General features: G+C 37.0%; 1 protein-coding gene across 1 annotated transcript in view; it reads right to left on the minus strand.

Annotated features, from left to right (window-relative positions):
• Nucleotides 1-13,500, minus strand: part of ccdc9 (coiled-coil domain containing 9) — a 42,947-nt gene that overhangs the window by 6,066 nt on the left and 23,381 nt on the right. The window contains 5 exon segments of the mRNA XM_088079333.1: nt 5,828-5,995; nt 7,571-7,744; nt 7,891-8,428; nt 9,509-9,623; nt 10,703-10,823. Of these exon segments, the coding sequence (XP_087935459.1) occupies nt 5,828-5,995; nt 7,571-7,744; nt 7,891-8,428; nt 9,509-9,623; nt 10,703-10,823 (1,116 nt within the window).

The raw sequence follows: 13,500 nt of genomic DNA on the forward strand, positions 1-13,500 counted from the left end.
AATTACATAACAATTTCAACACGATTCAGCTTAAGAAAGACTTTGTTGGAGTGTAAGCTAAAAACAAAAAGTGGACAAATAGTCTTGAAACTAAAGGCCCAGACGCACCAAAATGACTTCAAAGAACTTTTAGCAACAAAGGAGGACTGTTGCAGCCAACCAGTATGTACGTTCTGCGCCTGAGTAAGAGAAAATACCTCCACACCAGCAGGTGGTGGTAGTCTGTATGTATCATTCACAAAGGGAAACTGGAAGATGAAGGATGGATTCAAAATGCTACCGTGCAATAGCGAACAATAAAACAAATGATTAAAAAATGTTTCTGCTGTTTTTTTGTTTGTTTTTTGTAACAGCGGTCACAGTACCGTGACGTGCTGCAGTATGGTCATGGATGTTTGAGTTGATGCCGGATAAGGATGGGAATTCAGTGAGGTAATGTTAGCAGTGTGATTCTTTTTAGCTTTTATGCATTCATCCTATTTTTCAGGTGTTTAAAGAAGTTAGTTGTAGTAGAGAGATGCAAAAGCTGTCGTCCGCTTAGTGCCAGGGCCCCGGTAATTTACATCAGTTAAACTGCTCACACTGGAGAAGACTCGCTATTAAAACAAATTACTGAAAATTAATCAATAGTCAAATTAACCAAGGATTATTCAGCTTGACTAATTCTCACTCACTTGACTAATTGTTTCAGCTCTACTTGCTACAGCAGCTATTATCCAGAGTCCAAACTACCACAAAACAACCTTTTTTTCTGCTTTGATACGACTGACATTTCTGGACTTCATATCTCATGGTTGTTCAAACTCTTAAAGAGTCCTTTTAACCATTAAACAATCTAAATTATACAGGCATGGTCGCTTCCTCACTGATCAACATCACATCAGTCTACTGGTTCTCCAACGTCCTGTATGTTCACATCTAAAACTCCTTCATGAAGACTTTTGATGAAAAATTAATTTAATTCCTCAATTTTCGGGATCACTGGGGGCATTTTATAGTGTAAAGAAAGGGTCATCCCATTCTCTTTTGATTTTTCAATTATTATTTTTCTTATTTCTGATGTTTTTATGATGCGAGTATAAGAACTTCTTACTTCTAACTGGGTTGTCACACAATTTCAAGCTCCCAGTTGGAACAAGTTGATAGAAAATTGATTTGTTTTCCCAAAATGAGGCCATTAGCCAAAGTGATAACACCACAGACACAGGCTAAGTGGTCGTACAGAGAGAATCTAATGACTGGACTTCCTCTTTTAGTCTGTGGTTTATTCACTCAGCTTACTTTCAAAAGCAGACCATAGATCACAAGAGGATGATTCAAACCGAGTGGTTCCTTCTCCCATTGGTGGCTGAAAATGTGCACACTGATGAATCATGGTACGGTGAGGTGCTTTGGACCCAAGTGGCTGAAGCATCAACATCAATAACATGTTAAAAAACAGAAATCTTTGATCCATGTTGAACGAAACTGTACATTTTAAATGGTATTAACTTTGTCTGTAGGAAACAGCACAACATATTAGGACATAAAAACAATAACAGAAAAAAATAAGTACTTAGCCTGCTTACTTACTGATGGCTGAAGTGCAAATATCAAGGGAAAATGACAAAATCAACAAAATCAGGCAAAATGCTCCGCTTCTGAATTGCTCCTGGTATGGTCTGACGCCGCGTGGCAGACAGAACTAAAACAGGTCGCAGCTGCACCGCGCCTCCCGGCTCTCTTACGATCCAGAAAGCAGCGAGCAAAACTTAAACGGTGCCTTATTTATTTTGTAATGTGCCAAACTTTAGAGGATCAACACGCATGGGGTGTGAAATTACTCTGCAGATGCTCTGGTTCAAAATGAGACCAGACTTCTCCATGGATGTCAGTTTTTTAGCCACGGCTGGCCAAAGTTTGAAATTTGAATGGTGGAAGAAGTATTCAATAATACAGAGTTCAAATATATGCAATATTTTTATAATGTACAAATATATGCACATATGCATATATGTATGTATGTATGTATGTATGTATGTTCTGCATTAAAAATTTCAGTAAAAGTTCAAAAGTATCAACATCAAATTTACTTAAAGTGCTAAAAATAATAGTGCTCATTATGCAGAGTGGCTAAATCCAGACTCACATATATGATTGGATTATAATCACTGATCAGTTAAAGTATTCATCACTGTAACCCTTTGAAACCTGCAGCAACATCACTTTTCTGTGCTGATTTCAGACACCTTCACAAGTATGTAAACCTTTGAATGCTGAGCAAATTGGTGTTCTTTCTCACTCTCAAAAAAAAGAGCAGTTTGGTGAGAAATGTTCCCCAAAGTGCAAAAACCATATTCAAAATTGTTACAGAATTCTTATACTGTCATAAGCCCCCTTTCCAAGTTTTGTTACCTTGTTTATTTGTTTTTTGCTTTCTTTTTATATTTCATTATATATATATATATATATATATATATATATATATATATATATATATATATATATATATATATATATATATATATATATATATATATATATATATATATATCACAGATTTTCAGGTAATTTTCCTACTAATTTTTGAGTTATTTTGTCTTTCATTGCTCATCGCTTTCTTCTCATGTTTTTGAAAGAAATCAAGGTTTGCTCAGGTTTCAAAGGGTTAATGTTGCAGCTGGTAAAGGTGGAGCTTGTTTTTTTAATTACATACTGCTGGGTGATTTAATCTGCAACGATAAATCTATTTATTTATGTTCTTGCAGTTGATGTATTAGTTGATTTTATTTATGGCTGCAGCTATCGCTGGCACAGAGGCATATAAAAGCACCCTTTTCAAACTGAAGTCCTTCTCAGAGACGTTTGATAATTCAGGCCCTGATTTGTGAATAGATCTCTAACATGTTGTCATCTGTGTTGGCTGAGGCATCACCCTCTCAATCTGTGCACCATCTTAAATCCAGATTTGTTCCGGACATTCAAAGACAACTACTGCCAGCTGACACATTAGCAGCCAACTCTGGGAGTCCAAAACACAACAGGTTTATCTCCTGGAACTATTGCTCAAGACCGTGATACAGTCGTGTTTACTTCCGTAATGAGAGCAAATCTTTTTTAGTACCTCGAAGCCACAGATGAAGATGGATGACATCCAACACCGGACAGATAAGTCAAAAATAAAGAAACAAAAATTACCAAAAAGAAAAAGAAAAAAGTAATAATAAAAAATATATTTAAAATGTTACATTAATAACTACAATATTAAACACAGACCTGAGTGACTCCATCGGACGTGACAGTGTACCGGCAATGCTTTGCAGCCGATGAGCAGGACGTCACTCACCTTGATTTTACTATAATAATATAATAATAATTATAATCACAATTATAATTATTATTATGGTAGTAGTAGTAGTAGTAGTAGCAGTATGCTTTTCACTACCCTTTTAATCTAATTTGTTTATTGCTTATGTATTTATTAATTAATTCTTTTTTGGTGTTGCTGTTTTCATTAATCCCCTTTCTTTCTCTCCAACGTAGCAGAAAGACTGGTTTAGAATATAGGCACAGCTTACATGCACGCACGCACGCACGCACGCACGCACTCACAGTGAAGACGTGTCGTTTGTCTTTATATACATCCTACGGCTCTGACTGATAATATTACAATTTGTTTGTTTGGTAGGGCAGTTGAGCTGGAGAAATCTAGTCTGCATGAATATACAGAAAACAAGCTCACATGTCACTTTGATGCCTCTTTTTCTCGCCCCTCCTCAGCAGCAGCAGAAGCAGCAGTGTCACATGATTAACAAACTCACAAAAGGAAAAATGAAGGAGTGAGAATGAGAGGTGTTGCATCAAGGTTTAGTCATGCAGGTAGCATGTCATGCAGCGATGTAAGCAGGGATGCACGATAATGTCAGCACGTCATCGATATTGGCAGATATTGGCTTTAAAAGAAAATATCAGATTTGGCCAACATACTGATTTCTGCTGATATCACAAACTGATATTTGTTTGTTTTTTTATTGACGACGTGAACATTCACAAAACACCAATCCTAAATTGAAGTACTTTTCTTATTTTGCACAATGAATAAATGTTGCATACATTGAAAAGCATTGCATTTCATGTCTCCATCTGCTGGCGCGTCATCAACATAAAAGTATGCAGAATAAGATGTTTATCCCACTACAGAAGGGACTTGATGATTTCTAAAATAAGTTAGGGAAAGAATGTGGATATATTGTTATCGTTCATCATCAGATAAGTTGTTTTTATATCGAATATTGGTGTAAATGAACCTTGAAAAGTAAAATCATTTCTGTAAATAAGATGAACGCTAAAGTTGGATTGACTTCCTGCACACTCTGGACATTACGGCATTAATGTTTGAGGACAACAGAGGGAAAACGACAAAATATTTGCACTCAAATGTCAAACTGTTTCTTGCTAAATTCCACCTGAAATGGGAACAAGGTGCAGTGTGGTTCAAGAAGTTTTCTTTGGTCGTTGGTGTGTATTTTTAATTGACATGATTGTAAATGGGTGTAAATTGAATTATACCGCTGTTGAAGCATTAATTCTAAAAATTCTTACAGCGTGTTTTGGAAGGTGTCTTTGATATGGTGTTAAAGAAAACAGTGACAGCTAAAGAACTTTAAAACCCGTTTTTAAACCATCAGTATTGCTAAAGCGTTGCCTGGCCAGGGATTTTCTATAATTGGCAAAAAATCCAGGAACGTGCATCTGTGGATGGAAGCACTTTCATCATGGCCACAAAAGGATGGAAACAAAAAGGTTTTACAGATGTGGAAGATAAGAAAAGGACAATGAAGGATGGGGCAGTTCAAACCAAACAGGGAGTTTAAAAAAAAAAAAAAAAAGCAATGCTGAGTGAGAAGACTGAAAACGAGGATATCATCCAGACGCATTCACAGATATGAAGAGTCAGAGTGAAGCGCGAGAGAACATTAGAGGTCTGCTTGCTGGTTTATTGGAGGTTGCCAGCAACAGCCGAAAGAAAACTGGGGATGCTGCCTTTGCCAGTTGGGCCCAAAAACCACAGATATGGCAGAAGTCAAATCACTAAATATTTTTATGAGAAAGATAAAAAACGCATCTGTTCACTCCAGCCTTTAAATAGCTCTGACTTTCTAAAAATCATCTTTTTACACTTCACACTGCTGCATTTTTTTTTAAAATCTTATTTGATTTGTGATTTATAATTTTATGGTTTTATAATCTTCTAATCTTATGTTTTTAAGATTATATTATTGTAAAGTTTAAGATTCATGGTTTTGCCATGTGGTGGATTTGAGGGAGAAAGACGGTGACGAGTTCTATTTGATCCCCGGTGCTGAGGGCTGTTCCCGACACAGACAATATCAACAGTGAGGTTAAAGCTTAGGAAGACATTCTGTGATAAGATGAAAGACTCTTATTTCGGTTCATCAATATTATATCTGCTTGCAGTCTGTGTCCATCTAGAATTATTGGCTCTGATCGTTGCTGACACCGGAGGCCTAAAAGATGCCAAAATAAATAATTGTGTCCTGCGATTTTAATTAATAGAATCTCATATCACCACTATTTTTTGAAGTAAATTGTTAAATCACTCAATTTTTCTTTGAAACTGTTTTTAAATGTCCTTAGATATTGAATTGCCTTGTTGGCCTGTTTTTATGTCAATTCTGTATGTGCTGCATTTCCTTTATGAATGGTGCTATATAAAATGAATTGGTTTATTATTATTGTTATAATTATCATCATTATTATTACTATCATTATTATTATTATTATTATTATTATTATTAAGCCACAGACTCAAAGATATGGACCGCACCTGAAGACGCCTGTTCAGAGGACGTCTGCTCCGAGGACTCCTCTGTCTCTGCTGTAGGAGCGGCGTTGGTCTCAGCAGGTGCTGTGTCGTCATCTTTTCCTCCGGCTGGTTCAGAGGAGCTCTGGTCGGCCTCCGGGATGCCTGGAGAGGGAGGGGAGTCCTGTTTGTCTGTTGTCAGAGAGAAAAAAAAAGGGGTCTGATCTCTTCAGTATGTTTTTTTTTTTACCTCTTAAAAACACTTCAAGAAGCAGTGTGTAGGATTTAGTGGCTTCTTGAAGTGAAGACTGCAAAGCGCAACCAGTTGAAAAGTTACCTGTGTGCCAAATGTGAACTCCCGGTTAGGATTCCTTCTGTATTCATTGTTCAGGAGGTTTTTATCAGGAGCTGAATTATCTACAGAGGTCTCTTCCTCTCCAGAACAAATGGACCAGGTGATTAAATCTAAGGCTGTCAGCACTGACGTGTTAAACCGCGATGCGATTAAGGTCCATAATTAACGCATTTGTTTTTTTGAAAAACAAAGTAAACTACTGCATGCTGAATGTCTTTACTGTGAATTTATTCAGAGCAAGCGACATGTTTCAGCTGCGGCTTCTTCAGGTTCGTTCAGTGAATTTACATGTGTATTCACCCGTGAATAAATACACGAGTCACATGACTAATTGGAAATGGAGTTGAAAACGTGATTAAAAACTGTGATTACTCGTGATTAACTATTGAAATTCTGCCATTAATTGTGATTTTGAAAAATTAATCAAAAATCAATTAATCAAAAACATGGGGAAAAACACAGTGAGCAACTAGTTACTAAATGTTTCACAAATTGCAAAAAATTAGTAGATTTAGAAAATGAGTTTTAAAAAAGCTTAGGAAAAATGTTTAGCGAAAAAAGAAAAAAGTATTTAAAAAAACTATTTATGATCAGATTTATATATCTAAAACTATGCTACAAAATTCTATTATATTATTTTTAAGCTCTTTTTCAAAGCCATTTCCATGTTTTGAACTTTGTTTATAGAATGACATTTTTATGCCATACAATGTTGTGACAATTATGTTTTAAATATTAAATAAATAATTTAAATAATGGAATTGAAACATGTGATTGAAAACTGTTTTGTATTAAAAATGTGTTAAAAATTTTATAAATTACCTGCAGACAGGCGGGCCCTGTCCCATTAAAGTTGATCTCTGCGTTAAAAGGGCTTAACTGTGCCTGTCAGCATGTTAGCATTTAGCTAAAAGCATTTGCAGAAGCCATGAATTAATTAAGACAAGAGAGAATTTTTAAATATTGATTTGGGATGGGTTATATTTTGATATGGTAAATGTTTTTTGTTTGTGTTTTAGGATATTATTATTTATTAGTTTCATGATTATGGTTATTGGGAGAATTGGGTCACATGGATACGGGCGGTGATGTTTTCATGTCGCGTTGATAGGAGAAAGACCGTGAAGTTAGTCACCATGTTTTTGTTGACAGCACTTTTTTTTTTGATCGCTGTGATTATTTTGACTCTAAGCTTGTGCACATTTTAAGTTGATTCCCTTTCATTAATCACGTTTTTGAACATATTTTTGGATCTCAGCGTGTCACACAATCGGCCAGCCTCAGTCTCTCAGAGACTTTAAGTTTGTTTCCTGCAGTCGCTAAAAGCATCACTCTGCCAAAGTGCAGCCTCACAGAGCTGCTAATGTGACTATAGTTTAGTTTTCTGCTGTCTTTTTTTAGGTTTTTGTTACCTTGTGATGGAGCAGTAGGTGTGTCCTGGTCCATCATTGCCGCAACCTCACTGACCTCAGAAACCTCAGGAGGGGCGGGGTCAGATGGCGGTGAGGCGAGGTCGGGCTCCGGTTCTGACACTATCACAGTCTGTGGGGCTTTAGTCTTTTCAGAAGACGAGGAATCGTGTTCGGCTGAACGTGGAAGGAGAAAGGATGAAGAGAGTGGAGGGGGAAGGTGGCGCAGATGGAGAGAGGAGGAGAAAAGAGAAAGTGGAAATGTTTCAAGATAAGACACAAGACAGGTTGAGCAGAGACAGAACTGGTTTCCAGTCTCCTACCTGTGTCCTCCTCTTTTTGTGGCTCAGCAGGTTCAGCCTGACTCTCCGTCTCCTCCTCCAGCTCCTGCTCCTGCTCCTGCTCCTGCTCCTGCTCCTGCTCCTGCTCCTGCTCCTTCTTCTGCGGCGGACTGGCCTCCACACTTGGGGGCTTCAGTGGGCTCTCGCCTCCCATGCTGCTCCGGGGTGACAGCATCTCCATCTCCTCCCCCCAGTCAGACACGGGCTGATGGCTGTCCAGCGGGGAGAAGGGGCTGAGGGGCTTGCCTCCCTCCGGGGACTCCTGGACTACTGCGGGCGGGGGGATGTGGACCCTCGGCCGGGGAGTCCGCTGCTCTCTGGGACTTCCTGCCGACAACTGTCCAGATCGAGGAGACGTTGGGGAGCTGTCTTTGCCCTTGGCTGGTTTCTCTTTCCCGATGTCTTTCTTCTCGTCGCCTCTGGAGTCGGGCTCTGAGTTGCTGCCTCCGTCTTCTTCTCCGTCGCTGGCATCCTCCCATTCTTCGTCATCATCGTCTTCATCCCCGTTCTTTACCTCCACCTGAGTAAAGATGGAAGGAGGGGGATTAATGGGAAAGTAACTGGAAAGAGTTTGCAACCTAAAACCTGCAACACCTGAGTTTTTGGCCACTTCTCTATTGACCAATCAACGGACTGCAGTGTCAACAGCTCCGCCCTTTAGTATTGGATCAGTGTGCTACGAACCCCAACAGAGGCCTGACGAAAAATGTAGACAGTACAGAGCTGCTCTATCTGTATCATCCACAACTTTTTACAGTGGAAACAGAAAAATAAGTGTTTTAATATGTTTGAATATCAGTTGAACTAAACCAGACTTCTTGTTGAAACGAGACTTTAGATCTAGGTCAGTGATACTCAACTTAAGGCTGGCGGGAAAATTTGGCCCCTGATATGGTGCTGAATGGCCCCCTATCCATTTTCTAATTAACAGTAAAAATAAAGTGATTCACACTGGGAGTTGTTTTCGTACTTTTAGTATACATAGGTGCCACAGTGCATAAAAGTGCATACAAAAGTGCCAATGGAGGATCCCCAGCAACCCCCAACTGAGGTCCTAGCTAAGCCCCTAATTTCCTAAAATCCAAGAAACTTGCTAAAATCCTCGAATTGTCCTTAAATCCGAGAAATGTCCTAAAAGCCTACAAAGTGCTAAAATTCTAAAAATGTTAAAATCATAGAAGTGGCCTTAAAATCTTTGAAATGTCCTAAAATCCTAAAAATATTGTAAAATCCTAGACGCCCTAAAATACTTGAAATGTCCATAAATCTGAGGAACGTCCTAAAATCCTACAAATGTTCGAACCTCCTAAAACCTCCTAAAACCCAAGAAATGTCCTCAAATTTCTGCAACCATCCTAAAATTTAAAAAATGACCTGATATCCTGGAAACATCCTAAAAGCCTGGAAACATGTATGGTGCTGCTGCAACTGGCCCCTGGCCTTCTGTCATTTTGCAAAAGTGGCCCCCAAGCAAAGCAAGAACATGTTTGTGAGGGTCAGCTTTGGTTGTAAAGGTATTATACCAAACGTTTTAGGTGAAAACACAACTAAACATGTCCAGTTTTGACTCCAGTGTGCATTATTACTCCAGATAGTTCACCTTCTCTGCTGGGGGAGGTTTGGATTTCTCTTCCTCCTCCTTCATTTTGGTCTTCTCCTCTCTCTTTGTCTTTTCCTCCTCTTCTTTCTCTCCTTCCCAGCGGTTGTCATGCATGCTGTCAAAAGCATCCAGATATGTCAGAAGCAGCAAACATCAAGCAGCAAAAAAACACATTCACATTTTACAGAGCATACAAAATATTGTAAATCAACATCACACACGTTCCTAAATTAACATCAACAAGATTTCATAAAAAATTGACTGTAATCTTAGAAAAAACATTTGGAATCATTACTCAGTGTATATATAAAAAACATCCAAATATTTTAGCACCTCAGTTGGTGAGAAACAACTAGTCTGCTTGCCAATACACAACATGGCCTGATGTCCTGTGCCAGATCCAGTTCTGCATTCAAACTCTTACTGAAGTAAAAAGCATCAAAATATTCTTGTAATTCATGCCAAAATTTTCATGGGAAATGTAGTAAACTTCCATGTGATGTTATCCAGTGACACAAATTTAATACCAAAAGTCATCACAACACCTCTTCATATGGGATTTTATTGCATTTCTACTTTTTTATAAATAATTTTGTGAAAAAAAAAATCTGGATTTTTTTCCCAATAACTTCCATAGTCCCTACTAACTATGTATAACTATACTAACAGACAGCAAAGACAGCTTTTTTAAACATTAGAAGTTGGTAGTTCAAGTGTAGATGTCAATATTTAAATTAAGTAAACAAATGAATAAATATTAATATAAAATAGAAGAAAAGAAGTTGACAAAAAAGTCCTGATATACACCAAATGGTGCAATAAAGAAAGTCTGGTGCAAGTAAAATAATGTTGGTGCATGTAACTTTTTTACATGCGCACCTGCACAGAAAAAAAGTATTGTATTGACAGAATAGAAAGTAACTAAAACTGTAAGATAAATGCAGAGGAGTGAAAAGTGCAATATTTCTCGCAGAGATGTGGTGGGGGGCAAATATAAAGTAGCGAAAGAAATGGAAAGTCTCTCAAAATTGTACTTAAGTGCAAAATTTGAGTAAACATAGTTAGTTACATACTACAACTGCTAGAATCACAATAAAAGGCCAAACAAAACTGACATCAATAAATCAATCTTGGAAATAATCACACAATGTTAAGAGTGAGAGAAAAAACACCCTCAACAGTCACCAGATTTACCTGTAGCTCTGTTTCTGTCCTCGGCCCTTCCCTCTGCCCCGGTCCCCTCGTTGCCCCGGGGTCCTGCCCTGGGACAGGAAGTCGCCAAATGTCGGAGTTTTAGGAGGTCGCTTACTATCGTCTGGAGGAAAGAAAATTTCAAAGTTAGCATAAATCCTGTTGTTTTGTGATGCTTGTTTTTAAACGTAAGAGAGTAAATACGCAAGCTGAGGCACTGAAAGACGAGAAAAGAGGTGGACGTGTGTTGAGGGGAAACAGTTAACAGTACGTGATACACAAAGGAACCACAAAACATGATCCAGACGGGGCAAACAGTGTGTCATTAGGATTGATTTTTTTTCTTGGGTAAATATACAGTATCATGGCATTTATATAAAACCAGATTCAAGATTTAAATTAATATTTCATTTGAGATTAAATAGAACTGCAGATCTTATTTAGGCTAAAAAAAAAAAAACACTATTTGTGGACTACATTTAGTCAAAATCTTGTTCTGAATGACTTATTTTTGTGGACCATATAGATTCTCTGAGTATAAACTATTTATTGTTTGTCTTTTAAATACCTCTCATAATAATAATAATAATAATAATAATAATAATAATAATAATAATAATAATAATAATAACTTTGTTTACATTACACCTTTGAAAAATGATGTTTAAGCATCATTAAGCATGCCAGAGAGGTCGAGAAAAGTCAAACAAAAAGGCAAAAACAAAATGCAAACTCAAAAGGTCAACAAGAAAAAGCAAATAAAGGGAATAAAAGTGATACAACCGGCAGATCTTAAAAGGCAGGTAAAGTACTAAATGAATAAAGTTTTACAAAATACAAGAATAAAAGTATTAAAAGATGTTAAAAATAATATAAGAAATCATATAAGTAGAGGACATCCCATCAGTGGGGATAAAACACGGATAAGAATATAAAAACAGAAAAATAATAATAATAATAAAATCATAAAAAATTTAAAACATAAAAAGGTTTAGCATTTATTGCAATTATTGTACTCCATTTTGTACAGATTACAATGTTTTAACACGTGAGGAGCATATTTTATGTTTCTTCTTTTTTTGGATTTCTCTCTTTTGTTCTGTATTAACATATATTTTTGTGTTATGTGTCAAATGATTGCAAAAAGCTGTATTTTAAAGCATGGAATATCTAAATAAGAATATTTCGGGGAAAAAAAAATATGTTCTGTATTGGTCCATATTAAGAGTGCTGTTCTCTAATGATTGTTCTCAAGATAAATTAAGATAAAACGTGTTCTGTATCAGTTCCAGTGCAAAGAAAAATAGATATTCACTAAAAACATACATAACCCAAATGTAGATAATGCCAGAAATGTAAGTGGCATAAACATAAACACACATGAACATAAACTGGTTAATTGTAAGTGACGGTATTTAAGATATTAAATTAAATTAAACATAAAAACAGTCAGTTTCTCGTGTTTCTGCTGCCGCCGTCTGAGAGTCGACGTCTTATGTAACATCAGAGTCAACGCTTGTGTGACAGCAGCTGTCAAACTGCTGCAGAGTCCGCGTGAACTCGGGGACGAGGTCAAACGGCTGTTTGTTTGTTAGTGAGTGGGTGATGGACGGCTCTGAGTGGGAGTGAAGGAGAGGACCTCTTACAGATTTCAAAGAGGAATAAGGAGAGCTGTGGACTGTTTGTATAACAGAGAGGAAATACATCTTTTAAAGCCTCTTTTAGGACAGACATCTCAGTTATGAAAGACGTTAACTACAGGGGTACTTGGTTTGTGTTTTGGTGGGTGGAGCACGTCAAGTGGCATCCACATAAACACCAGTACCAAAGGCTTCTCCGCAGAACATTGTGATGATCACAATGATCAAAGTCTTTCACTTCTTGTGAATAATCTTGGACTTGTGTAAGATTCAGGGAGATTCAGCTGCATCTAATGGAGAGGAGTGCAGATTGAATCCAGCTGAAACTTCTCCTGGAAAAAAATTCCTAATTTTTCTTTCTTCAGGAGGTTTTTACTAAGAGATGTATTATCCACAAAGGTCTAGGATTACAGGATGCTTTTAGGGTTTAAGGATATTTCTAAAATTTTAGAAACTTTCTCGTATTTAAGGACATTTCTAAGATTTAAGTTTCTAGGATTTTAGGACATTTCAAAGATTTCAGGAAGTTTCTAGGATTTAAAGACATTTCTTAGGATTTTAGAACGTTTCTTGGATTTTAGGATGTTTGTAGGATTTTATTATTGGTAAAATTTTAGGACAGGATTTAAGGACATTTGAAAGGTTTTAGGATATTTCTCGGACTTAAGAACATGCCCAGGATTTTAGAATGTTTCTTAAATATTTAAGGATGTTTCTTGGATTTGAGGACATTACTTGGATTTTAGGATGTTTCCAGGATTTTGTTATATTTGTAGGATTTTAGGACATTTATAAGATTTTACGATATGCTAAAATTTAAGGACGTTTCTAGGATTTAAGGATGTTTCTCAGATTTCCGGACATTTCTAGGATTTTAGGACATTAGGGTCTTAGTTAGGACTTCTGTCAGGGTTGTGGGGATCCTCCACTGGCACCCTTTTTAATAAACAAGCTCTTTTTGATGCTGTTTCATGCAGTCTGGGACCTTATTTATGCTAAAAGTGCAAAAAACAATTCCCAGTGTGAATCACTTTATTTTCATTGTGAATGAAAATATCGGGGGCCAGATTTGATCTGAGTATCACTCTATTAACAGGCTGTATCTTGTATAGGTGGTATACTGTAACAAAAACTCTTAAACCCTCTAAAAATAATAATAAT

The sequence above is a fragment of the Plectropomus leopardus genome, chromosome 6 (genome assembly GCF_026936395.1).
Source record: "Plectropomus leopardus strain MGB_pleo_1.0 chromosome 6, ASM2693639v1, whole genome shotgun sequence".
Taxonomy (NCBI): Eukaryota; Metazoa; Chordata; class Actinopteri; order Perciformes; family Serranidae; genus Plectropomus; species Plectropomus leopardus.